Raw genomic sequence first — 26,573 nt, forward strand, 5'->3', positions numbered from 1 at the left:
CCCTCTGAAGGGAAGGTTTCTAGCCTAGGGATTTCAGCAGGAGAGCCTCCAAGACAAGGTATGAGGCCTCTCCTACATGGCCCAGGCCAGGCAGGCTTTAGGGCTCCTCAAACACCAAGGGACTCTGACAGCACATGGCTTTGAATTCCTCCAGTGCCCAGGGAAGTCAAAGGCTCTTCTCCCACCTGATAAGGGTAGTCCCTGGTTTCAGCCCTTGCTTGCCAGGAGACATTGAATGAAAAAACAACCCTGGCAGCTCCTTGCTGCTCGCTCCCTCAACCAAGCAAACCAACCGTGTCCAGCAAGAGCAAGAACTGGAACAGGATTTTCCACCCCTGCTCCCTTCTCCCATCTGGCAAATGCTCCCAATTCTGCAGAAACAGGCATTAAACACCTGCAGCCAAAAAAAAGAGCACTGAACCCCCTTGCTTGAGGTGGCTGCTTGAACCACAGTGGAGAGAAGAGGACTGGCAATAGAGAAAAGAGGACTGTGATCACCCCTTCACAAACACAGCCCAAGCAACTGGTACCATCTTCCACCAGAGTCCAGGATGACCCAAATCCAGATGAAAGCCTGTGCATGAACCTGTAACACTCACAGCCCTAAGAAGGAGGGCAAAAATGAGAGACAAAAAGGGCATTTTGAAAGAAAGCACAAGGCTGCAGGAACACAGAGAGGCAGGCATATACAATGGTGGTTTTATTCATAACACCTTCAGCTCAGGCTGCAATTATTTCCGTTTTTAAAGTTAAATCTGGTCAGCAATTGAGGAAAAGAAAAAAAAAAAACCAAATAGTCCCTCTGTGTGCACAAACAATGCAGCTCTGAATAATACACAGTAAGTTTATTTCATATTAACATGAACAGTAAAAAGTGGACATTTTGACAGGATTTTACTTCAGGTCCTTTTCTTTATTCCTCTATTGTGTCCTTTTTGCCAGTCTCTTGTCCCTCAAACTGTGGATATTTTGCCTCGACATCAGCCCAGGTGAGATAACCGTTGGCCAGGTCTCGGATGATGGCAGGAAGTTCAGAGATCTGCAGGAGAAGCCACAAAGACATAAGGAACACAAAGTCACCAAAATCAAGCTGGATACTTAGGGAACGTGGGCAATTTTTACAGCAGCAACAGAACAGGTACAAGATCTCTCCTGGAAGATCATTCTTGGGGAGAAAACCATTAATTAGAACACCTTAAATCAGTCTGTTATCTGTTATTAAGGTGATCCAAGAGGGAAATGGTGGACCAAAGCAAGGTAATGTGCTAGAGTTTGGGAAAGGAAAAAGCAGAATACACACATCCAAAAGATGCTGTAAGCCAGGATTCAGCCAGACCCTACCTACTGTAAGACCAGTACAAAAGCAGCTGCCAGTTGCCTTGTCTTTGCTCCTCACAGCACTCTGTCGTGGTGCAAAGGATCAGCCAGAAAGCTCAAAAAGTGCAGAAATTGAAGGACAGCAAAGTCTCATCTTTGGTTAGCAGTGAGAGGTCACCCAGGTGACAGAGAGACAGATGGGCACCCTGAGGAACTGGCATTGCCTGCTACAGCCAGCAAAACCCCAGCCAGCTCAGCAGCCCCAGGCAGTGCAGGTGCTTCTGTGGAGCTACAGCTCAGCCTCACAACTGAGCACCATCTCCTCCTGTGTCTGGGGCAGGGGCAGGAAGAAAAGGGCATCAGGGCAAGAAGAAAAACCCCCAAGCCCCCAAGACTGCAGATTCACAGCTCTGAGCAGCTCTGCTCACAGGCAGAGCCCACCACAGGGAGGTTTTTGCTATTCCAGTCTGCACTATGGCCACACTGGCAGAGCATGTTCAGGGCACACGCAGCTTTTGGGCAGCAGTTCATCAGCTCCTCTGCTGCTGCACAGGAAACACCAGCTGCAAGGCAAACCCCAATGTTCTGCCTTTTGGTGCCTGTGGATTCTGAGGAGCCCTGCCTTTGAAAGCCAGACACAACCCAGTCAATGCTTTAACTCAGCAGCCTTCACCCAGAAAGAGCCACTCTGAAGAGCAGTGCAACCAGCACAAGGCACGGCTTTCAGGTAAGATTAACACCTCTGCATACAAGAAATACAAACGCTTCTCTCCCCTTTATCAGCTGGGCCAGCATCTTGTCCGACCAGCATCTGTTCCTGGGGATTTCTCAGAACAGCTGAACTGCTACAGAGCTGCAGGCAGCTCCCACAGGGACTGGTGACAGATCAGAATCAGCGGCCCGTGCTGGCCCCCCAGCCCAGGAGGGGCACACGGCCGCGCCAGCAGCCAGCGCAGGCGCCGCGCTCACCTCGGCGCGGATCTGGCGCATGGAGTCGCGGTCGCGCAGCGTGGCCGTGTGCGGGGTGCGGTTCACGGTGTCGAAGTCGATGGTGATGCCGAAGGCCACGCCGATCTCGTCCGTGCGGGCGTAGCGCCGGCCGATGGACCCCGCTGCGTCATCCACCTTGTGAGAGATGCCGGTCCTGGTCAGTGCTTCGGCTGCAGGGAGCAGAGCAGGGATCGTTACACAGCCCCACAGAGGCTCTCTGCACCCCCATGGCACTGAGCACTGCCCGTCCTGGGTGCAAGCAGCATCTCACACCCCAATTTTACTCGGACAGAAGATGCAGTGTTCCAGTCTCGGCAGGAGCACAAGCTCAAACCCACCCTGCTCTCTCAGCCCTCCACATTGCACCACAACTCTCACCCAAAGGGCAAAGTCACCGAGTTCTTCCCCTTGTCATCAGTGCCACAACTCTGCTTTAGCTCCAAACCACCCCAGCCTCAGTGTGCAGGGCACGTCCAGCACAGGGAGACAAAGTTCCAGGCAGAACCGGTGCCAAGAGCAAAAGGCACTGTCTGACATGCAACCCCTGTTCCTCTCCTTCATCTGTTCACCTTTTTATGGTCCCCTATTGTAGGAACCCAGAGGGCCAAGAAAATGTCTCTGCCTGTTTTTAGGGGTTTTTACCCCCCTGAATGACTGTTTTAACCTCCAACCTTGGAAAAAACTGCCTACGATTAGACAAGAACTAGAAAATACAGTGGTGTGAATTAGGTGACAGACTACTATGTAAGATTGTCACAGGGTGAAAAATTTAGAGGTTTTGGGCTTCTCTTTGTAGTAAATAGGTAAGAGTAAAAAATATCAAAATGGAGGATTGTTGTTGTTTTCTAAACCTCCTTCTTCTTCTACTACTCCATATTCTGCACTAAAAGTAATTTGGGATGATTGGACAAAAAAAATTACACAGTTCCTGGCTGTGTTACTGAATAATTGGTAGGAAAGTGAAAATAATACACGTTTTTAGTAACCATTGGTTAAATTATCTTTAAAAGGCTGTCTAAATCTTGAGAACTGGACTTTTCTCCTGCATTCTCTGCTCTGTGTCATGCCTGGGTCACGCTAGTGACTCTGTTTCTCTGATAAAACTTAATAAACAACTATCTGGCAGCAGTGAAACTCCAGGAAAGTCTCTGTCTCTCAAACTCCTTGCAGGGACTTTAAAAACACCCTCTCCCATCAGGAGACATTTGATTTATGGCCCGGTTCAGTGCCACCTATCTCCCACCACGATGCCCACTGCCAGTGGGCAGTTTGACAGACTGGATGCAGGCTCAGCAGCTCTGGGACAGACTCAGTAAATTAGCTGGCCAAGAAAAGCAAAGCAAACTTTAATAACAAAACAAACAAAAACCCCCACTGCTGCAGCTTCTCCCAAGCAATGGGAAAGATTTATTTTTGACACAGAAGGAAAAAAAAGCAACGTCTTTTACACTCCAAACCAACACAAGGAAGGTCACAGTGTTTGGTTTTTTGGGGATAGCTGAAGAGTTTGATGGATACCCAAAGCTTGTGGATTCTCAGCTGGTTCAGGTCAACAACTCTCCCTGTGCACTTTGGAGAGCCACATGATCCCTTTCTCATGCTTTAGCTGAGAAAGGAAAACTTCACAAAATGCTTCAGCAGCTGGAAAATTCCTCTGCTTCTGCTTTTTAGCATCCACAGATCCCAATGCTATTTTCTCCCTATACAAGTAAAGACAGAGCCTCTCTTCCCAGTGCACAGCCCCATCAGACCCAAAGTGCTTAACACACTTACATAATTCCTTGACAAAAGGCATGAATTCCTGATTCTGGCTCAGAGGAAGAACAGAGCACTTGAATGGTGCTACAACAGCTGGGAAGCTGAAGAACTGTGGAAAAAGGGAAAAGCACAAGTAAATACAAGTTTAATGGTCAGATCAGTCTCTTAGGAGGTGAGAATAAGCTCTGACTGAGGCTGGATGCAGGGTGAGTGTTTCAGGGGAGTCTCTGGCCTTCTCTAAGACATCAGCAGAGACACCTCACACCACTGGAGCAGGCTTGGTTTTCTTTAGCCTCCATTCCCCCTTATCTCCTGACAGCTAAATGTCACCTCCCACCAGAAGAGGTCTATTAGAGCCCTCCTGAAGAAATTTAACCTCATATGAATAACAGAAAAATTAAGGGTGAAGGTGTCTTTCCAGGAGATTTAGTCTTATGCACAGTCTAAACCAAACTTCTTGTTTGAGACTCCACACACAGAGCACATGCAGCAAAAAGGTTTTTAGAACCCTTCACAGATACCTTCAGAAAATAAAAATGTGCCAAAAGTAGGGGGAAAATAATAAAATTTTTCCTGGCAACCAGCAAGGTATAAAAGGAACAGAAGCAATGCATATGAGATGTACCACAATATAAAGCACCCCAGGGTACCCAGAAAGTAAATGGGTACTAGAAGGAAGGTAAATCCAGTATTTTATACTTCAGGAGCAGTTTATGATTCAAAGTCAACCATGTCCTAACTCTGGGCTCCTGAACCTTATTCCCCCAGTCATAAATGTACCACATCCTGTGGCACCCAGAGACTCGAAGAAGCACTTTTATTATATTTCTTTTTTATGAACACAGTCCAGGAGCCAGGAACAAGGAGCAGGAAGCAGCGCCAAGTTTCCAGCCAGCTTCCCTTGGGCCACCAGCAATGGCACAAGAGCATCACATCTGGGCACTGGCTGGAAGAGGCTGGTGCTCTGTATGTAACAAACACTTCCCTCCAGCCCCTGCTACAGCAAAGCTTCAGGCCAAAGTTTTAGGGGTGTCCAGAACCAGAGAAGGCTGAATTTCACAGGGGATTGAGCAAACACTTGTCCATTGTCCATCCTGCTGCACACAAGTATGATTCCAGGAAAAGCAGCAAAGAAAGGAAATTAAACACTGAAGAAATGTCTTTCTCTGAGCAATGGAACACTGCCAAGTGTGAATCCAGAAGGAGGAATTTCTCACCCCCTTGCCAGTAACCCAGCGAGAGCCTCATGCACACATGGCCCAAGAACGCTCTTATGTAAAAATGACACGTACTCTGGCAAAACCAGCAACTCCACAGCCCACCTGGGCTTTCCCATCTCTACTGGGCATTGTGCAGTCTTATTTCAGCCCTTTCCCTGGCTGTCAGGGGAAGGCAGGTGCCTGCAGCTGGCCCAGCCTCAGGGATGCTCACCGTTCTCTGCTCGTCTCCTTCCCGGATGCGGAACGTGTGTTCAAACACTGTGTACATGATCCTTCCAATGCCAAATGAGGGCTCAATGACATTTGGGATGATTTCTTCCACTGGAACACAAAATAACACACATCATCATTAAAAACTGATTTATACACAAGAAAAATATGTGGCTGCTGATGCTTTCTGCTCAGAAGTTCTCGTTACGTGTAGATGAGTACATGGAATTAAAAGATTAAATATTTCTGCTCTAAATACAAACACTTGAAATAGAGATTTGGACTTAGCTCATGTGCAGGACATATTTAGGCTATAGAAAACAACTCAGGGCCCCTTCTCTGGTCCTGAAAGCAAATAGCACTGCACAACTTGCATCCACACAGATAAAGCCTCTTCCACTTCACAACAGCAAAGCCCCATCCAAACTAATCACTGTCTACCCCAAGCTACAAACTATGCCCAGGCATTGTCTGGGGGTGCTATTTGGCATGGAAAGCCATTCCAGGGAGTATACCAGCAATTAAACAGCCTGGATGATGACGTGGCAATGCTCAGTCCCTGGCCCACTTTGATTTAACAGCCTCAGCATCCAGCAGTCTGGGCAGAGAAGCTTCAGATCCAACCCAAATTCCAGCAAAGAATCCCATACCTTCCACAAAACCTCATTCTGACCTTGATTTGCACTTTGGTTTGTCACTTAACCCTGACTAAAAGTGTTTGTATCACCTTGCAGCACTCAGCAGTAAGAAGGGAACTGGTCTGAGTAGCTTAAAATCCATTCTATAAATTTACTGCATACAATGGTTTGGGTTAAAGGGATTTTAGAGATCCAACCCTCCTGCCAAGGGACACCTTCCACTATCCCAGGTTGCTCCAAGCCCCGTCCAACCTGGCCTTGGACACTTCCAGGCATCCAGGGGCAGCCACAGCTTCTTTGGGCAAACTGTGCCAGAGCCTCCCCACCCTCACAGGGAAGAATTTCTTACTAATGTCTAATCTAAACCTGCCATCTTCTGGTTTAAAGCCATCATCCCTTGTCCTGTCACAAAGGTCCTGGTCTAAAATCCCTCTGCAGCTCTCCTGGAGCCCCTTTAGGCTCTGGAAGGGGCTCTGAGGTCTCCTCAGTGTCTTCTCTTCTCCAGGTGAACACCCCCAGCTCTCCCAGCCTGGCTCCAGAGCAGAGGGGCTCCAGCCCTCTCAGCTTCTTCATGGCCTCCTCTGGACTCGTTCCAGCACATCCATGTCCTTCTTGTGTTGAGGGCCCCAGAGCAGGACATAACATGGGATGACCTCTTTTTATTTGTGCATTGACCAACCATTTCCAAGACAAGAGAGAGGGAAACCCTAAATTTTGCCTTCTGCTTGCAGACAGCAGCCAAACCACCAAATGCACAAACTTAAAGGAAAACCAGCCACTGGCATTCTACTTGCTGGCTCCCAGCAATACCAGAGTCATTAAAAGCTACAACTGAGACCTTCTTTGAAGTGGTGACAAAGCAAAGTCTGGCACAGCAGCAGCACATGATGACTGAAAGGCACCCAGACATCCCAAAGGCTCAGCTGCTGCAGGAATAAATACATTCTGCACAGACTACAAGCAGCTCTGCTTCCTCCCAGGAACACTGATGGCTCCACCCAGGGCAGGATGACCCAGCAGCTACAGTAGCAAGTGGGGAAAACTCTACCTCAGCCTCCAGCTCTGTCAAAGACTTCCCAAAGGACCTCAGGTGAGGCACTTACAGAGCTGGCTGGAAAGACACGACTTCTTTGAGGAACTAAACCCACACATTTTGTAAAGTCACCTTTGAGCCCCACTTCTCACATCAGGACAAAAGCTCTAGGGACATGCAGTCACTGACTTTTCTAAAGCTTTCTAACTCTTACATTGTTAAATTTCAAGGAAATTACATTTGGCATTTTTCCTATGCTGTGTTATAGTATTAACAGGACAATGCTACCAACAAAGTTCATACTAAAAGTGTATCCTGATGATGATCAAACAACAAAGAATCAAATTTACCATGTAATGTTTTCTGAAATCTCTTCACAGTAACCATGTCCTTTGTTAACATAAAAGTTTTCCCTTCAGTTTCAACAGTGAATTCCCTGCAAGGGAAAAAAGAAGTCATTTAAAAGCTACAGCAATAAACAAACAAGTTTTATTTCCTTCATTGCATCACTTGGTTGACTCTAAGAGTGGGATGACAGAAGCCAGGGAAAACCCCAGAGATGAAAGAAACATGTAGCATACCCATTAAAAGAAATTTGCATTAATAATAAAACTACTACATGTATATTAAAAGCAACCATTTTCATAATCACAGTGAACTTAGCAATGGTTAACAGCCTGAAGCAAACTCAATTGTGAAATTCTCAGGATGAAGCCTATACACCAAAGAGAAAAAGGGAGGCACACAAAGCAGGCACTGGACTCTCAATAAAATCAGGGATATTGCTTGTAACTCATCTATTGAACCATTTCAGGGAGATTCTGGATGGACTAAGTTCACTTTCTTCTCTGCAGTAATTTCTCTGCCCGTTTTGAGTGCTACTGTTTTTTTTCTACACTTTCACATTCAGAGAGATGTGAAAGAAATAAGTTTTAGCTTAGGGGAAGAAAGAAAGATGCAAATATTACCATTTAATGTATTCATTGATCCTACACCTTGTACCACTTGAAGCAGGAAATGAAGTTTATTTTTTTTTGTTACTGCACCATTAACTTTCTCATAACACAGACAGCTGTTGGCCTGCTTCAGCCAAATTTGACAACTGTAAAGACTTTTCATATTTTCAGTTCCTGCACATTGTTAGGAAGGCAGGTCAAAGAAAATCATGCAAATTCTTGCCACGGTAAATCAAAGGTTGTAACAGGTCCTAAAGCAGCTCACTGAATACTGGAGGATACTCAGGCAAGTTTTGCTTCTCATTTAACTATCTTGTTCCATTGGCCACAGAATTATTTTATTAATTTTAAAGTTTTAGGTCTGTCCTGGTCTACTCTCAAGCCAGAGTGGGGAAGCTGGTAAACAATTTCCCTTTCACTGAACTGTTTCTCTTCTGGGATGATCCTAGTAAAGCCAGCAGCTCATTCCCACACAAACAAGTATTTGATTTATGTGCATACACCAAGGGAGGTGTTGATAGATGACCAGCAATGCCTGGTGGAAAGGACAGCACTCTAACATCTCAGATGACCCACACAGCTTGCTCTCACAAGGAAACTGGTTTCAGGTGGCTCATTAAATGCAGAGCCCACATCAGGATGTCAGAGGAAGGAACCACACACACACAGAGCCAGCTCACCCTTTCTCATTGAGCAGCTGCTCCATCTCGCTGATGTAGCACTCGTCACACATGGAAAGATATTCCATCACCACCTTGGCATCCTTCTTGTAGGCTTTGCCAATGGCTCCCTTATTTGCCTCAAACTGAACAATGTTGACTGTTCTGTACAAGGCAGTTAAGGAGGTTGTGAGGATAGAAAGCAGGGCCTGGTTCCTTTGTTATGTCAAAGTTAATTGCTACACAACACAAAGACATCTCCTCCACTACTGAATGAAGGAACTGCCCTCCAAAAGAGGAAAGGAATAACAAATGCTCTGTTCTTTCCTGTAGTTGTAGGTTTCCCTGTTAAATATACAGATGTAACTTGAAATAGAGCTGTGCAGAAATCCAAGACATTTCCCTGTCCAATCCCTTTCCACTTGAGGAGAAGCTGTTTTTTTCTGAAAGGATATAGGTTCTTTGAGATGCTTCTCAGCTATAAGAGGAACTTTGGTGGCGCGGGCATGGCAGGAAAGGTCATAGCAGGAACGATCAGCACAGCCAACGATCTCAATCCAACCCTGAAAAAACAAAACTGGAAGCTTTCACCAACTCACTTTTTTGTCCACTTAACCATCAAATATGTTTATTCACCCTTAAGCCCTCCCTGCTCCCATGACTGTTTTTTCTACATAATTAGCTCTGTTACAATAAGCAGCCCTCCCTCACCAGTTGCTCCCTCATTTGAGTGATTCCATTTGTTTCCAGAGGAAACGATCAGTCATCTACCCAGTGCCTGCGTTCAGGCCAGCTTTTCCACATGGCTTGGCAGAGCACAGCCCTGTGCCAAGAGCTCAGGCTGGGGCCAGAGCACACAGTCCTATCACTCACATGCCACAGGCACACAAGGCATCTTGTCCCCAGGGCTCTACTGCTCCCGAGCACAGGACACACAGCAGGGAATCAAACATGCTGGAATGGCCAAAAGCCTGGCTTAGGAGCTGCTACAACACAGATCACATACAAGGGAAGCTCTTAATTCAGTATTTCAGCATGTATGGCATGGAGGAATCTCAAAACACCGTTCACACTGGATTGGTGAAACAGCAAATACAACCTCCTCTGGATTTCCTAACAGACAATCCCATGTAAGAAAAGGCTCAGCAGCTGCTTCCCACTCATTGTCACATCAGTGTGGAACATTCAGGCAGCCAGATGTGTGGTTTTCCAAGCTGGAGTGATATAGGAAGGTGTCAGAAAAGGTATGTGAAGAGAAAAAATCCCTGTGCTTGAAAATCGTGGTGTCCCAGGGTATTTTTGGAGGATTTTTTACAGAAATTAAGCTATTAGGGTACTAAAGCTACTTCTCAGAAAACACAGAATACAGATTTATGTGTTTGCTCAACCTGGAGAAGAGAAGGCTCTTCCAGTGCCTAAACGGGCTCCAAGAGCTGGAGAGAGACTTTGGAGAAAGACATGGAGTGACAAGTCAAGGGGGAATGTCTTTAAACTGAATTAGAGCAGGTTTAGATTAGACATTAATAAGAAATTCTGCCTTGTGAGGGTGGTGAGGCCCTGGCACAGGGTGCCCAGAGAAGCTGTGGCTGGCCCTGGATCCCTGGCAGTGTCCAAGGCCAGGCTGGACGGGGCTTGGAGCAACCTGAGATAGTGGAAGGTGTCCCTGCCCATGGCAGGGGGGTTGGATCTCTAAAATCCCTTTAACCCAAACCATTGTATGCAGTAAATTTATAGAATGGATTTTAAGCTACTCAGACCAGTTCCCTTCTTACTGCTGAGTGCTGCAAGGTGATACAAACATTTTTGGTCAGAGTTAAGCAAAAACCAAAGCATAGTTCAGCTCCCAAGGTGTTCCTTTCATGCTCACTTCTGGGTTAGGCAGTTGGACACCTTGCCCTGTGAGTGTTGTCCTGATCATCATGGCAAGTTTAATAATCTTATTTACATGGTGTGGCCCACACCTGTCCAGTTTTGGGCTGGCTTGGAGGAGAGGCTGTGAACTTGTGGAACTCAGCTATGGATATTCAGAGGAAGCCATTCCTTCAGTCACTTCTCCAGAGCTTTTCCATATGAAGACAAATCACTCATCTGAACTGCAGGAGATTTGTTGTTTTTCCAATCTTAAGTTTGGTAGAATGTGCAAAGTCTAAATCCAACCAACAATACAAGAGGGAAAAAAAGGCATTCAACAAAGGCTTGAGCAAAAAAGCTCTTAATGACTGAGAAGGAAGATGACAATAAATCCTTGGGGAATTTTTCTTCCAGCACCAGCTGTCTGAACTGGCAGGAGTGAACTCATTTCTCACAGCTCAGAAGAGGTAAAGGAAGAACAAGCATTCAAGCAGGAAGCAATCTGCCCTGGAATAACACCTCCAGCAAAGTAAGTCCTTCCCCACTGATGTTACAGTCTTTGGAAAGCACCAAGATTCAGTTTCCTTTAACTCCAGATTAAATTTGACCAGTGAAGTGTCCCCAGGCTACTTCAGGCTCCAGCAAAGGAGTCTGGACCTACCAAAGCAGCATGAACAGTTCTTAAACTTTGTGCAGGGAGTTGATCTGCCTCTTGGTCCTGGATTCAGAACATTTCAACTGCACTACATGTGCTCAGACCAACACGGAGTTGGACAGATGCATCAGACTCCCACCCCTAACTTTAAAAAGCCAGAAATAAACCAGATCTGACAGGGGTTGCCCCTTGCTGTTTCCACTTTGCCCACTTACATAGGAGGTTTTGGACTCTGCATCCCAGCAGTCACAGGCATAATGAGCCATCTCATTCTCCATGTGCTGTCGGAAGCGCAGCTTCTCCGGGGACACACCGACCTTTGTGAGGAAGAGGTAGATTCTGCCAATGAAGTAACCGAGAACCGAGTTATTGATCACACCCTGCAGGGGGAAAAAAGCAGGAAGAAAACAGCCACATTAATTCCTAAGGAAGCAGAGTCATGATTTGTTGTACCTCTGCAGGCAACCTGACATGTTACAGATAAAACTAGTGGTAAAGTTCTGTCTCCCCTGAAACTGTTACATCGCCTCAAATTCACCTCGTGTCACTGGCACCATCTCCATCTGACCAAAACAGTGACTTACTGTCACTCCAGGACTCATCTCTCACTGTCTCTGAGGATTGCCTACTTGTAAAAACCCCACTGTATGCAGCACTGCACTCACTGGCATTACAACAGCTGCACCCTACAGTTCACAGCCGCAATACAACAGAGGGGTGGTGTTCTTTATTTTTTTTGGCTGTTGTTTTGGGGATTTTTTTGCTTTATGTTTTTTAAAAGCAATGTTTTGGTGTTTTTTCATTTGGGGCTTGGAGTAAATGGGGTGGAGAGGGTTGGTAAATCAGGTAGTGATTCATCTAATTATGCAGGCCATGTACTGATGAGGGTCAGCAGCTGACTGTGAGATTCCCAGTTACTGCTTGTATTAGTATTCCTTACTGTCCCTCTCCCACTAGCTAAGTGTGAAGTTTAACTTCCAACCTCTATCCCAGCACCACCTGCACTCTTCTGGTAACAAGGGCCAGGCCTGGATCCCAGTCTCACTGATTCACTGGAGAGAATCTGCTCTTAAATCTGGGAGCAAACCCCAGCTGGCACCAACACAACACACACTTTGTGCAAGCCCAGTGCAGGAAGCTGATCCACCCCCTCAGCTCTGGATTCAGAATATTTCACCTGCACTACGTGTGTTCAGACCAATGTGGGACTACACAGACACATCACTCAGAGCTCTAATTTGAAAAAGCCAGTTTGTAACTCAGCCTTGAGAGCAATATTGCAAGGAGCAAACCCCCTGTGCCTCCCAGAGGAAGGTTACCTGCTGGACAGCGTCTCCCAGCCGCATGACGTGCGCAGACTGCCCGCTGACCTGCGCCTTGGCCGAGTACAGGAGGATGTTGAGATCTGCCACGTCCTGAAACTTGGGGTGGTTTTTCTCACTGGGGTCCACAAAGTGCTCAATTTCTGCCATGGTGAATTCCCTAGTGAAAACAAACAAACACACATTAAATATTTTATGCATTAGCCCCAAATAAATCATTGTGTTTCAGCCTCTCACAACCAAGTCAGTAATTTAAAATCATATGCAAACCCAGCCAAGACAATGGATAGACTGGAACACAAACCAGTCTCATCACTGGATTTAGTTTCATCTTCAAATTCCTAACAAAACTTTCTACAAATTCATCTAGAGCTCTCCAGGCTGTGGCTAACACCACTGTGAATCAGAGCACATAATACCACCTTTGGAAGTACTTCCAGAAGTTCTCTGGAGTTCTTCCAGACTGCTGTGATGCCCATATTAGAAGTATCTGTTCCTTACAGGGTCTGCTGATTAAATCAGTAGCTTTAACTCATGTCAGAGATGCTAAAAATAACCAGGTGAGGTGATGATCTCCTGAAGATAACGATACTGCTGCACTCAGTAATGGCGTGCACTCTGTTTTAAGAGCTTGTCTTTAATGTTTCTTTACTCAGAGATTGATTCTGAGCCTTCTTGCTTGAAATCACTTTCCACTGAATTAGCTCATTATCAAGAACCTTTAAAAAAGCTCTAGGTAATCATTAATTGTAGATCACAGCCATCAGGGTGTAATTTGCTGTGATTACATAATAACAGTCTCCAATAAATGTGCCACAAGCATATCATTTATATTTGACTGAAAGTGAGTTCAATGAGAGAAGTTCTCATTTCCAGATGAGCAAAACAGTACAGGAGGACTGAAGAAATTCCTGAGTTCCCTCTGTGCTAAGGATGTCACAGCCTCTCAGTGACATTTATGACACCACAAAATAATCAATCAGCAAGCTTACAACATGTACTGCCTAGGCACAGGAGCTCTTGTTCCAAATAATATGCAAGAGACTTCCAATTAGGATAGATCAGTTTAAATACAGAGATTATCCTTAATGAAAGACAATAATCACTTTTTATCCAAAGACAGAACTGAAAGTAATTCCCAATAACCCTGAGCTTTCCTGCTTGACTGATCTTGCAACACAAACACTGAGTCAGGGCACCTCCCAACTTCCTCTCTGGAGCAAGTTGTAGAACTGCAGGATCTGCAGGACTGAGACAAGGAAATATTGCTGCAAGGTCAATCACGTTTTGATTTCAGTTTCAAAGCAAATTGCGTTAACATAATTAATCAGGCAAAGTCCTGTAGAGAATACAACTAGCTTTAAAATTATTTGTTTAGGCTATGATGGAAGCCAAATTCTGTCAGAGAAACTGAGTTTATCTCTAATACAACAACTATTTCAGAGATTCTACTTCTCACAAGCCGATCTCAGATAGAATTCTGTACTTCCAACCTAAGCTATGAGTTCATCTGCAAAGCCTGAGACTCACCAGGCACACAATCAGGATTCCTCTGGGAGAAAGCATTAAAGTGAAACAATCCTGCACAAACCCTGGAACAAAAGGAAGATGCTCCCTGCTCCCAGATACCCTCCAGTTGAAAGAGAAAGTTGGCAGTACCTCACTCTGATAAGGCCGGAGCGGGGTGAGATTTCATTCCTGAAGGAATTTCCAATCTGGGCAGCAGCAAAAGGCAATTTGCCTTGGTTAAACTCCAGAAGACGTTTGAAGTTGAGGAATATTCCCTGTGCAGTTTCTGGCCTCAGGTAGCTGAAAGGACATGGGGGAAAGGAAAAATCAGGAAGATTTAAGGGTGGGAAAAACAGGGAGAAAGTCACAATTACACCAAAATGTACAGGTGGAAGTTTTTCTCTTGAGACTTAACTCCAAACAAAAAAAACAATGAAGCAATAGACTGAAGGAAAAAAATGAAACCTTTCTCCTCAAACAGGTACCCTGAAGTGGGTTTTCTACAGCCATGAAGTCACTGACAGTCAGAGACCAGCATTACTGGCTTTATGGAAACTACTCCCACCTGCAAGGGCACAGCTGGGATCTGTATTTTGGGTGCTTTAAGCACTTTCAGGATTCTCCAACAACCCCTAGTTTCTCCTGCCTTTTCCCAAGACTCCAAGGAATGCTAACCTGCTACAGGAGGCTGGGATTGAAAGGCAGGAGAAACCTACTCAAGAGACTTCATTTTTAATCCAAATGATCTCCAAAGCAGGGAGAGTGTGAGCAGAATGAAACGAGCACCTACCCAGGCATGTTTCCTCCAGGCCCAATGGAGGTCTTGAACATCAGATTGAAAGAAACAGGAGGGGACAGGTCATTGCCAGTGACAGGTGACTTCACATTGTAGTTCACAAAGAGATCTGCAAGCTCTTGCTGGCCATAATTGTCCAACTAATACCAAAACACAAGAGAATTATTTCAATTACTAGACAAGATAACAGGAATGAATGTTCTCTTTATCTTTTACTGAGCGTGATCCACAGCTCTGAATCACCTGCCCAAAATACTCCCTTCTAACCTAAATTTTCAAGCAAGCTAAAGTTTGAACCAGTGATAGAAGAATACACTTTGCACATTTGCAACCCATTTTAGTAATAGGTCCAGGATTTAGTCATACCACAGGAAGTCTGAGCTTAAGAGTGGGTGTACAGCAGAAGAAAAGTCACTGGGACTGCACCACCACCCACCAGAACAGATTCTTTTGAACAGATTCAGCTAAAACATGGGGAGCTCTCAGTTGGGAACAAAAAAAATACAGCAATGAGAGACAAGAAAGCTAAAATTTCTGCAGGGCTTTGTTTACATTCATTTCTCTTTCTTCTGCTGCTTGAAACACAATATTAAGCTATGCATTAGATGCTTTTTCAGCGCTGTTCTGCATTTCTGGTTGTCATGGTCTTTCATACATCAGAAAAAAATCCAAAGACAGAATATAAAAATAGTTTATTAATAGAGAGATTTCCCTAAAGGATGGTCAAAGTTCAGTGTTGTGGTGTGGAAAACCTAATGACAGCTGCTCAGTGATGCGAAACACTGCCAAAAAAAGTTTCTCCTTCTGGAAGGAACATTCATTCACTGCATAGCTTTGGAAGCATTTATCCTAGAAATCATGAGAGCAAACATCAAAAGCAAAGAAAAACAAATTAAAAAAATAAAGGCAAATGTTTGTACAGTTGTTCAAGAATGTCAGCCTGAGCACCAACTATTCTCATGGTAAACACAGGAAAAATCTTCCTGGGGTGCCAGAGGAACAAACCTCAAGTGCTTCAAAGCTGAGACAATTTCAGAACGCAGCAAATCAGTGCTAAGCTGACAAATCTTGTGATCCATCTCTGCACCTTTGCATGACAATCTCACAGAAGGGATTGACAAAGGTAAAAGCTTTCTCCTGGGTGTGAAATGAAGACACACACCAGCTCCAAGACTGAGCTTCAGCCCCACCAACCCAACTTTCAGGAGATTAATTAATATAAAAGCAGTAACTCTCCAAAACAATGAGGGAGATGTGATTCACCAACAAGCTCACAGTATTTATTAGCAAGTTAAGTTTTCAGTATTTGAGAGGATCTCTGGGGTAAAGACTTCTGAGTATCCTCAGAACAGAAGAGGGCCAGTGCCTCTAGACTCTGCCACACACAGCCCTCTCTGAAGCAGCCACCTCCCCGTGCAGCACCTACCTGTGTTAGAACATTTTCCATTTCTGCCTTTTTCTCTGCCGTGCACTTCTTGTCAGACATCAGTTTCTGCAGGTGGGCTGAAAGAAAAGCAGGTGGTGAGTTTATACTGCAACTCCATCACTGAGCCCAGTGTAAAACAGCTCGGGAGGATCCCCCAGCACAAGTTAAGTGTGTGTCCACAACCTGTCCTGACAGTGTCCACCAGGGTAATTCCAGTCACGTCCTCAGGGCAATGGTGACCTACAGGTCACTGTACTGGTGTGCCACAGGGAAAACAACACATTCTGATCTAGTTCATTTCCAATATTATTTCTCTAAACACAAGCAACAGCTTTGTAGTTCCTTTCTCCTTGCTTTCTATTATACAGACTAGAAATTAAATGTCTGATCCCAAGCCAGCAAGCCTGATTTTATTCACAGAGGCAGGTACAGAGCTGGTACAGTGGGGCTGGACTGCATTCCACATTACAGCACAACATCCTCCCAGAGACACAAAGGCAGACAGCGATGCCAAGACTTCCCACTCTCGTTTGAAAAAGCAATTTGACTTTTTAGTCAGTAACAGCTCAGTTCTGCAGGAACAGCAGGTGGCTGTTCACAGGGAGGGGCTGCAGAACACAGGGACACTTGTTTATGAGGCTGCTCAGCAAAGGAGCAGAGGTTAGATGGAAAAACCCTTCTTTTGAGGATTTTTTTGAACAACAAAAAAATTCTTAATATCATGAAAACTGCTCTAACACCAATACAGATTGTTCTGCATACTTGAATTTCAAGGAAGAGGCTCAAAAACCAGAGAGCACAACTCAGTTAAACAGAGAGTGGAACAATCCTTCCATTCACAGCGGAGCTGTACATGAGAAAGTTTTCAAACAGGCTTCTTATTTCTGAGATTCCTTCACATGACTTTTTTGGTTTGTTTTTCCAAACAAATTCTAATAACCAGGAAGACGAGTGAGGACGTGGCAAATCGAAGAAATGCCCGAGGTCTATTTCTAAGGTACACATGAAAGTCATCCACTTCCATGTAATTGACCTTGCATAGAAAAAGCATGCTCTGGCCCCCTGCAGCACCAATAAATTGTTTCTCAGTACTGAGAAAGCAACTGAAATTCAAGAAAACTAAGACCAGAATGCAGTGGAGTACAGGAATCTTGTTATATAGGGAATCCTCAGCTTAGACAACAGAGTAATCTTTTGTAGCCTGATGACACTGGATTTTATAAAGCAGGACACAACTGTTTTCACCAGAGATCCAGTACCTCATTTAAGACACTAACAGAACTTACAGGATTTTTGGTATAGTATGATTAATTAACTGCAAAACACAAGTATGAAGGACTGGCTACACCAGCAGGCTTTCCTTGAAAAAGATTCTCTTTTCCAGTGTTTGTACCACTACAAGAAATCCCCAGGCCCACCTAGCTTGGAACAAAATCAAACCTTTTAAGAGATGATCAGCACGAAAACATTCCCCATTTTTCACATCTTTCACCATGAAGTCAGCAAACTTGTCTACGTGGCCAGAAGTCCTGGAAGAGACGACACGAAAAAAGGAATTGTTACAGCTGCCACCAGACAGCCCCAGGTCTGTGTGATCCCAGTGGACAGACCTTTATCAAAGTGCAATCCTTCAAAAACTGCAGGCTCCCTCCTGCTTCAGATCACATAGTCACGTTAAGCCGCAGCATCCCACAGAAAGCATGATCTGTGGGAAGTATCAATACATCTAAACCTTAAAATGTGTCACAAAAATGACACTTAGTGCCTTCAGGAACTGCATCATGATCAAAACTAGACATAGCTGCAGTAGTAAGGAGTTACCAGTAATTCAGGTGGACACTTTCCCACTATTTTGTACCAGGGATTCACGAAAGCTTCTGCCCATTACACCTTTTTCTTGTCTTCTTAATCTTTTAGAAAAAGGAATAATGATAATTTCTTACCTAATGGCACTGCCAGGAGGCTTTAGACTCTCAAACATGAATGCCAGTGCTTTCCCTGACTTATGGAACAACAGCTTCTCACCCTGACCTGTGCACTGGTACCTAATTACAGTACGAAATTGGGTGACCCAGACTCAAGATCCCTGTGGATAATTTTACAGAACACTGCAAAAAGCAACTTATCACCAGAAATCCCATGCTGCAGGTAAAAAAACAAAGCCCCATATTTACTTTAGAACGGGCTCAGGCGTGAGCATGGTGCAGTCAATCTCCAGGATTTGCTCTTCCTGAATAAAGTGATGTCTCCATGCTTGGATGATGTTGTTCTTCAAAGCACACCCAACAGGCCCAAAGTCATACAGACCACTGACTCCTGAAAAGAGGAAAAGGTAAAAAAGAAGGGTGAGATTGTACAAACCTTCACTGTTTGGAGGAGTTGTCTTCCCTTTTCACTCTTTCCATCAGTTGGTTTCATTTTATGAGCATGAAGCACAGTTCAGCTGCAGAGCACTGAAGCACCAGGTAGTGGCAGAAGCTGAAACTGATAAACTCCTGCAACCAACAACTCTAAAAACCAACTCTAAAATCCACCAATGGATTCTATTTTGTGGAGAGTTTTGTGGGAGCAGTCTATGTGAAGGAGGAATCTGAATACAGAAGTGACCATGCATGAGCTGAAGCAGAGTTATTGCCAATAAAACAACCTAGAGTGCTATTTTAGTAGCTAAGGTGAAAGAGCAGTAACCAGAGACATTGTGTGCCTCCTGAGATGCTCATATCAGCCATATGAAGAGGTTTAACAGCCACATTTATTCACCTGTGCCATAAAGTTCATTACCAAAGTTCACTGAGGGAGCAGGTTCTAAAGCTCACAATGGGTTTGAGCACTATTGGTCCCCTTGTGGACCATTCACTTAAAGAGCTGGACTCGATGATCCTTGAGGGTTCCTTCCAGCTCAGAATATGCTGTGATTAATTTGCCAAGACAAGCTCAGATAGAGATGAATGGTTATAAATAAGCTGATGATCTCCTTAAGCCCCAAACACTCGGGGCAACACTCAGCAAAGAAGCCATCTTCTACCAAAGTAATGCTCAGAACATGCATCCTAAAGTCCATTCATTTACATTCAGAGAACACAAGAAAAACTGAGCCCTATCCCAACCCAAACACTTTAGGAAGGAGGAATTTTTAAAAGGTTTACAAATTCAAGCAGGAAAGATTAAAGCAAAGTTTAAAAAAAAAAAAATCTGGTATGCTGCATCAATAACATTGCAAGAGTGCAGCATTTCACCCAGCTAGAAAGACCAGAACATTAGCCTAAAGGGATTCAAATGTAAATTTCTTCAAACCCATACCTCCATAAATAGAAAAGGCTTGGTCATAGAAAAACCTCCTTTTGAGAGTGTCTTCCATCTTAACTCTGTCCACGATATCATCTTTGGGCTGTAAGGCCAGCTCCTGTAAGTCAGGCAAAACAAAATCAGTTAATAGCTCCTGATTCTGGCAGGAGGAGAAATCCTCTTCACTCACCACTGTGAGTCAGAAGTCTGCAAAGACCACTCTGAAGCAAAGGTATCCTGCCAACATCCTCATTTTCCAAAGAGGAATGTTCCCACTGAGATTCAAGTGCTCAACTATGAAAATCCCTGTCTGAATGCAGCAGTTTAGACACTTGAGGTGGACTCATTACCTAACTTTCCTCAGGTTTCTTCACAATCACTGCAAAGAAATGCCAACTTCCAAAGCAACTCTGACGTTCTTCCCTCTCCTGATTATGAAAAGAGCTCCAAGTGACCATCTCAGACTGCACACATCTAACTCTTGGCATATATAAACCTTTCAGTAAAGTGTTCCTCACGTGAAAGAATTTTGAGTATGAAGATTACAAGCACCATCATCCTTGTGCTCTGCCAGAGGGACGATTTTAGGTACTTGCACAAGGAAAACCTATTTGTAAAATTTAGGTCTTCACCAAGATGCCCCCCTGCACTCAGAAAAGTTGGAGTGCCTTAATGCCCTGACTAGATACTGTGAAAATGATTAACAGCAGACTCACTCTTTTATCTGAAAACCTGTGATTTTTGCAATCTGACCCATTAGTGAGCTCAACAGACTTCGAAGATTTTCTTCAGGAAAGATAATTAAAACAGAGTTAAGCCCAGAAATTTAATGAATTCAGATCCTCCCAAGTGGCTCAGACTACCATTTTGAACAGCCCTTTGTTAACAAAAAGTATTTTATGCCCATTTATTTCAAACTTTTCCTTTTCTACCATCTATAAAGACAAATAAACATGGTCTAATTTTAAAAGCACTGTGCCTCTGTCCACCCAACTGCTCCACCCTGCTCAAAGCTTCAAATTCAGAGCTGCTCTGCCATCTTCAAGTAGGAACCACAGGACTTGAAAGCCACCAGCAGCTGCTAAAGCAAAGGAGCACTGGCACTGCTGCCTTCCCCAAACGCTGGAAGTGACTGTGATCCTTGCTGGGAACAGCATCAGGAGAGAAACATTCCCAGTACTGGAGTGCTGCACTCCCAAGGGCAGATGCTGCATTTGCAAGGTCACCCTTGCACTGACAGCCCACACAGATTGTGTAAGTGCTAAGAACACCTCCCCACTGCATCCTACAGGCACCCTCCAACACAGAGGTGGGGCTCATAGGGATACCAGAGCTCCTAACCTGCCTGGTGACATCCACAGGGACACCAGAGCTCCTCACCCACCTGGTGACATCCACAGGGACACCAGAGCTCCTAACCTGCCTGGTGACATCCACAGGGACACCAGGACTCCTCACCCACCTGGTGACATCCACAGGGACACCAGAGCTCCTAACCTGCCTGGTGACATTCACAGGAACATCAGGACTCCTCACCTGCCTGGTGACATCCACAGGGACACCAGGACTCCTCACCCACCTGGTGACATCCACAGGGACACCAGGACTCCTCACCCACCTGGTGACATCCACAGGGACACCAGAGCTCCTCACCCACCTGGTGACATCCACAGGGACACCAGAGCTCCTAACCTGCCTGGTGACATCCACAGGGACACCAGAGCTCCTAACCTGCCTGGTGACATCCACAGGGACACCAGAGCTCCTAACCTGCCTGGTGACATCCACAGGGACACCAGGACTCCTCACCCACCTGGTGACATCCACAGGGACACCAGAGCTCCTAACCTGCCTGGTGACATTCACAGGAACATCAGGACTCCTCACCTGCCTGGTGACATCCACAGGGACACCAGGACTCCTCACCCACCTGGTGACATCCACAGGGACACCAGGACTCCTCACCCACCTGGTGACATCCACAGGGACACCAGAGCTCCTAACCCACCTGGTGACATCCACAGGGACACCAGAGCTCCTAACCTGCCTGGTGACATCCACAGGGACACCAGAGCTCCTAACCCACCTGGTGACATCCACAGGGACACCAGGACTCCTCACCCACCTGGTGACATCCACAGGGACACCAGGACTCCTCACCCACCTGGTGACATCCACAGGGACACCAGAGCTCCTCACCCACCTGGTGACATCCACAGGGACACCAGAGCTCCTCACCCACCTGGTGACATCCACAGGGACACCAGAGCTCCTAACCTGCCTGGTGACATCCACAGGGACACCAGAGCTCCTAACCCGCCTGCTGTCACCTCTCCAAGCTTCTGAGGGCTGGTACACAAAACTGGGAAAATATTTACATAGTAATTCCTCCAGGATGACCTAGCTATCAATGCAGGTTTCATTCAGCTGTTTCAAAGCACATTCCCTATGCTGAATACTCAGTAAAAATGACATTTGCTTGGGTCCAATGCATGTAAACAGGCAGCCACAACCTGGCACAGAGCAGCACCTGCTCACCCCACATGACTCTGTAGGACAAACAGGGTCAATGGGTTTCAGTTCAGGCGGACTCACATTCTCACAGTCAGGCAGCTGCAAGAAGTGCTGTATTTACTCATTAATTCACTTATTTTTAAGAGTACCACCAAGGCACAACTGCAATCATATTTATATGAAATAGAAATTAGAAAGAACCTGGCAGTTCCCTGGGTGAATCTGCATACCAAACTGGTTTCAAGCTTCAAGAGTTTCTTTTTGTTGTTTCAGTCTGGGAAGGGGAGGGAAGCTCACAGGATAAGGAAGTGTATTTTACTTGTTTATTGATCTAAAGACAAAAGAAACTTCAAGTTCCATCATTTAATTTGCACAGACTTTTCAGAGCATGACTGTATTTAAAAAAGGGGACACAATTTCACCTCTCTCTAAAGCTGAGGAGAACCACAGGTTATTTGAAACATCTACAAAAACTTTGTTACTGTAGCAAAATGGGTGTACTGTAGCAAAAACAGGTTCTATGGGAGTCTGGGAATTTCAATGCACAAAGAAACTGGAAACCCATTACACTGACCAGCACGTGCTCTCACTCTGCACACAAAAAATCTATATAGCAAACAAAGATTAGTGAATACACGCTCAATTTCAGTTTTGATTATTGGGCAACCTGAACTCATATTTATTTGTTTGCACACTGACTTAATGCTAAGAGAAATTAGTGTAACAGGTAAAGAATGAAATTGCTAGTAGCTGGAAACCTATAAAAACTACTTCAGAAGTGATTCAGTCCAGGACTGTTTAGGCCAAACCTGCAATGAAGAATTAAGCAGAGATTTCAAGGCTTTTCAGACAAAACTGTGGAGCTCAGAATTTAATATCCAGACTCACCTTTGCTTCTAGGACCCTCTTCCGAGCTTTGAGCTCTGCTACAGCTCTGTCTATGTCCACCTGGGGAGCTTTTTCTTCCTTCAGCTTCCTTACCAGCTCTCCCTAGAAGGAGAAGAAGAACAACACAGATTCATTCTTTGAATGCCACAGATGAGACCTCCGCTTCTTCTACCTCCTCTGGCCATCCAAAAGGAGAGTTTTGTCCAGCCTGCACACAGGTCTCCACAGGCTGCAAGTGAGAAACACGTTTGAGAGTTAGCAGAAGTGGACTTCATTAGAGAGATTCAACCACTCCACTCAACTGTTAAATCACAGACCTGCTATTAAATCTCCATGTGTAAATATATTCCTCTGTGTACATCGGATTTCCACAAATGCCTGGTTTCTGTCTTTGAGGATGCACTAAGTGGATTCTCAGATGCTGAGCACAGGCTTTGTGCTCTCTTTCTCCTTCACCAAGGCTTCTCTTCCTTCTGCCTCTTCCCTTTTCTTTAAAACCTACAATCATTTCAAACTTTTTTTCCTCTGTTCTATCTGATCAAAACTGGCCAGCAAGGACACAAATTTTCAGAAGAAGGTCTCACAGAAGAGATATTTGCAGCCCAATGCCTAAGCAAAGAAAGCATTGCGTTTTGTGTGACAATTATTAGTTTTAAAACCTGTTCAGTAACTTTGAGATACAACAAAGTCAACAAAAAAATAAAAATACCCTTGAAAAAAAATAAAACTCAAAGCCTAAGTATTTCAGAGCAGCAAAACCCTGCAGTGGGTTTACAGGAGGTCTTGAGCTGACTCAAACCACCACTACCTTGTTACAATTCCACAAAGGTCTCACTGCCCTGTGGAGATGATTCTCCCCTTTCAGCCCAGGGAAGTGCCCAATCCCTGCACACCCAACAGGGTTCTTTTCTGAATATGATCCTCAGCTATCATGCCCAGCTTGGTCCTGGAGATAAATTAACTAAAAGTCTTCCTTTGAGTCCACTCTTCTTCACCAAAACCAAGATCTATCTTTAATCACTCAGAAGGACAAAGGTGCTGGAGGAAAAAGCACAGAGATGCCAAAGCCGCCCCAAGTAGGGCGTTCTAAAAATGGGATGCTCTAAGTTCAGCATTTTTCTTGCACCTTGCATGTCTTGAGCTTCAAAACAAAAATAAAAAGGGAAAAAGCCCCCCCAATCCACAGAGATGACAACATTTCCACGATACCAGCTTTTCATAAATTCTGAACTTTCCTGACATTAATGTTACAGGTAACTGAGTGAGCAAAGAGAAGAGAATACACAGATTGCCATTCTGTAATCAGATTAGAAAAGATAAAAGTGCTTCAGAGACTGAGAGGTTCAAAGGCTCATTTTATTAATAAAAGGAAGTCTCCAAGGACTGCATTAAATCACACACAAGGAGAAGAAGGAAAAATAAGAATCCTGTCAGGATTAACCCCGTCAGCTACAAGAACAGAACAAATCTGCTGTTTCCTTCCTGTTCACTACTTATACCAAAATATGAAAGTTTCACTCTGGGGCTGAGGACTGCAACTGCCATTCCTGGGTAACGTGGCAGAGGGAGGGATCTGATCTGGTGGTTTTTTCTTTTAAAGTAGTAAGTCCAAACTGCCTTTGTTGAGCCAGGGGGGTCGGCAGTGGAAAAACATCAAGGCAGCAGCAAAGCTGACTCAATAGAGCCCTCACCCTGCTCACTGCTGGGCATCCAAAAGCAGCACACAGCAATTCTTTGTCTTGACCTATAAGTAAGAGTGCTCAGACATACGCAAGGAGAAGAAAAAAAAAAACAAAAAACACAACTGAAGCAAATAATTATGCCTGCTGACAGGACTCAATCTAATTAAAGCTCTGATCTCCAGCCCTGCCCAAGAGGAGTGCACAGCAGCACTCGATGTGGCAAATTTTGCTGCAGCTTTGTCCCACAGACCAGCAAAGCAGGGAGGGATCCACCCCTGGATCACGGCAGCTTATTGCATCAGGCACTGCTGCAGGAAGATAGGCTGCTCCCTCTCCATAGGCTGAGTCCCTCAGGTTTAATTAAACCACTTCTCCTGGAGCTGCCAGACACAGACCCCTGCATCCAGAGGCATCAACTACCCCGATCTTTGTTACTCCTTCCCTTTCCTCCTGTGCAAATTTCTCCGGGAATTACTACAGCCAGTTGTACAACACAATGTGTGTGGCCCCAGCTGGACAATTTTTTTTCCCTTGGCACCCCACACCCCAGTTTCAAGCCCTGAAAAGAAGGGGTGCGTTGGTACTCACAGGCAAATGACAGCACCCAGGATTTTAAACTCAATAAATTGGCTGGTTCTAGAGATCATCGCTTTATTTACAAGCGGCTCTCTTGCCAAGGCATTATGCTGTACAGTGATTCATAATAAAAACTCACTGAAGTGCTGGCATAATTAGAGGGCCATAAATCCACTCATTTAATGGGGAAACACACGCACAAATCTGTGAATACAAGGGACACACGCATAGCTCTGTGTGCAGCTAAGGAGAATAATATGGACTCAGCCACTTAAAGGAGGCACATGGGGGACATACGGGCGCAGGTCTGGCAGGTGGAGAAGGGAGGAAAAGGAACTTCACAAGATCCATTAGCGTACACAGCCAGGGTGCCAAGGTTTATTTAGGAAATGAAAAGTCAACCAAATCCTTCTCAGGTAAGAAGGACGATAAAGGTAAAAGGAGGGAGATGGGAAGAGAATGCGATGCAGCCCCAGCTTAAAGGACACATCACCTACCTAGATAAATCAGAATGATGAAATGGAAAATATGCAAAGGAACTACCATCCCTTACTGCATCAGGCAAATATGCAACTCCAGAGAACGTCATTTACCTCCGAAACCCGGCACAAACTCAGCTCTACGGGGACATCACCGCGTGACCCCGAAGGGACGAGGAGACCCCACGGGGGCAGTTTAACACGGGAGACACGAAGAGGGGCCGCAAGGCAGGGCACCGGGAGCGCCACCCGGGCACAGCCAGCGCGGGAGGGGACACCCAGGTAGGCTGACGCACACATCCAGCCCAGCCAGGCAGCCCGGCACCGCGGGCAGGGCGAAGAGCCGTGGGGGGAAACCCGCCCGCGATACCCTCCCGCACCGCCTGTGCCCGAGGGGCCACCCCGCAGCCCGGGACCAGCGCTGGGCAGGGACCCCGGGGACACCCGGGAGGACACCCGGGGGGGCCCCTCCAGGCCGCGCAGCGCCCGGAGCCGGAGCCGCCGCAGCGCCCGGGGGGATGCGCCAAGACCCCTCCGCAGGGCGAGCAACCCCGGGGGGGGGCCTGGGGGCACCTCCCACAGCCCGCCCGACCCCCGGGCGACACCCCCGAGCCCCCGCGGCGGGGCGCGGGCCGGGGCGCGTTACCTGCTGCCGCACCGCGTTCCGGAGCGGCGCCAGCAGCGCCTCGGCCTGCGGGCCGTCCATGGCGGGGGGGGCGGCGGAGCGGAGCGGGCGGGCGAGGCGGCGCAGCAGGGCGGGCAGGACGCTACGGGGAAGCGGCATGAGGAGGAGGAGGAGGAGGAGGAGC

At 45.9% G+C, this 26,573-nt stretch overlaps 1 protein-coding gene across 1 annotated transcript; it reads right to left on the reverse strand.

The window, feature by feature from the left end:
• Positions 1-685: 685 nt before the first annotated feature.
• On the reverse strand, positions 686-26,573 carry GARS1 (glycyl-tRNA synthetase 1). Its single transcript, XM_069006303.1, has 17 exons — positions 26,411-26,573; positions 23,028-23,129; positions 19,641-19,743; positions 18,515-18,656; positions 17,781-17,869; positions 16,341-16,417; positions 14,909-15,054; positions 14,269-14,418; positions 12,607-12,769; positions 11,503-11,667; positions 9,236-9,344; positions 8,803-8,947; positions 7,517-7,602; positions 5,497-5,606; positions 4,081-4,174; positions 2,287-2,477; positions 686-1,039 (listed from the first exon to the last, which is right to left on the reverse strand). The coding sequence occupies exons 1-17, from the start codon at positions 26,546-26,548 to the stop codon at positions 914-916; spliced, it is 2,136 nt and encodes a 711-aa protein (XP_068862404.1). The 5' UTR covers positions 26,549-26,573; the 3' UTR covers positions 686-913.

This window comes from Aphelocoma coerulescens, chromosome 2 (genome assembly GCF_041296385.1).
Source record: "Aphelocoma coerulescens isolate FSJ_1873_10779 chromosome 2, UR_Acoe_1.0, whole genome shotgun sequence".
NCBI lineage: Eukaryota > Metazoa > Chordata > Aves > Passeriformes > Corvidae > Aphelocoma > Aphelocoma coerulescens.

Coding starts and splice junctions, on each gene's coding strand:
- GARS1 (XM_069006303.1), bottom strand. CDS start 26,548: ATGCCGCTTCCCCGTAGCGTCCTGCCCGCCCTGCTGCGCCGCCTCGCC. Junction 11,668..12,606: donor TGGGAGACGCTGTCCAGCAG/GTAACCTTCCTC, acceptor TTCCCCCTGCAG/GGTGTGATCAATAACTCGGT. Junction 5,607..7,516: donor ATTTCAGAAAACATTACATG/GTAAATTTGATT, acceptor TTTGTGTTCCAG/TGGAAGAAATCATCCCAAAT.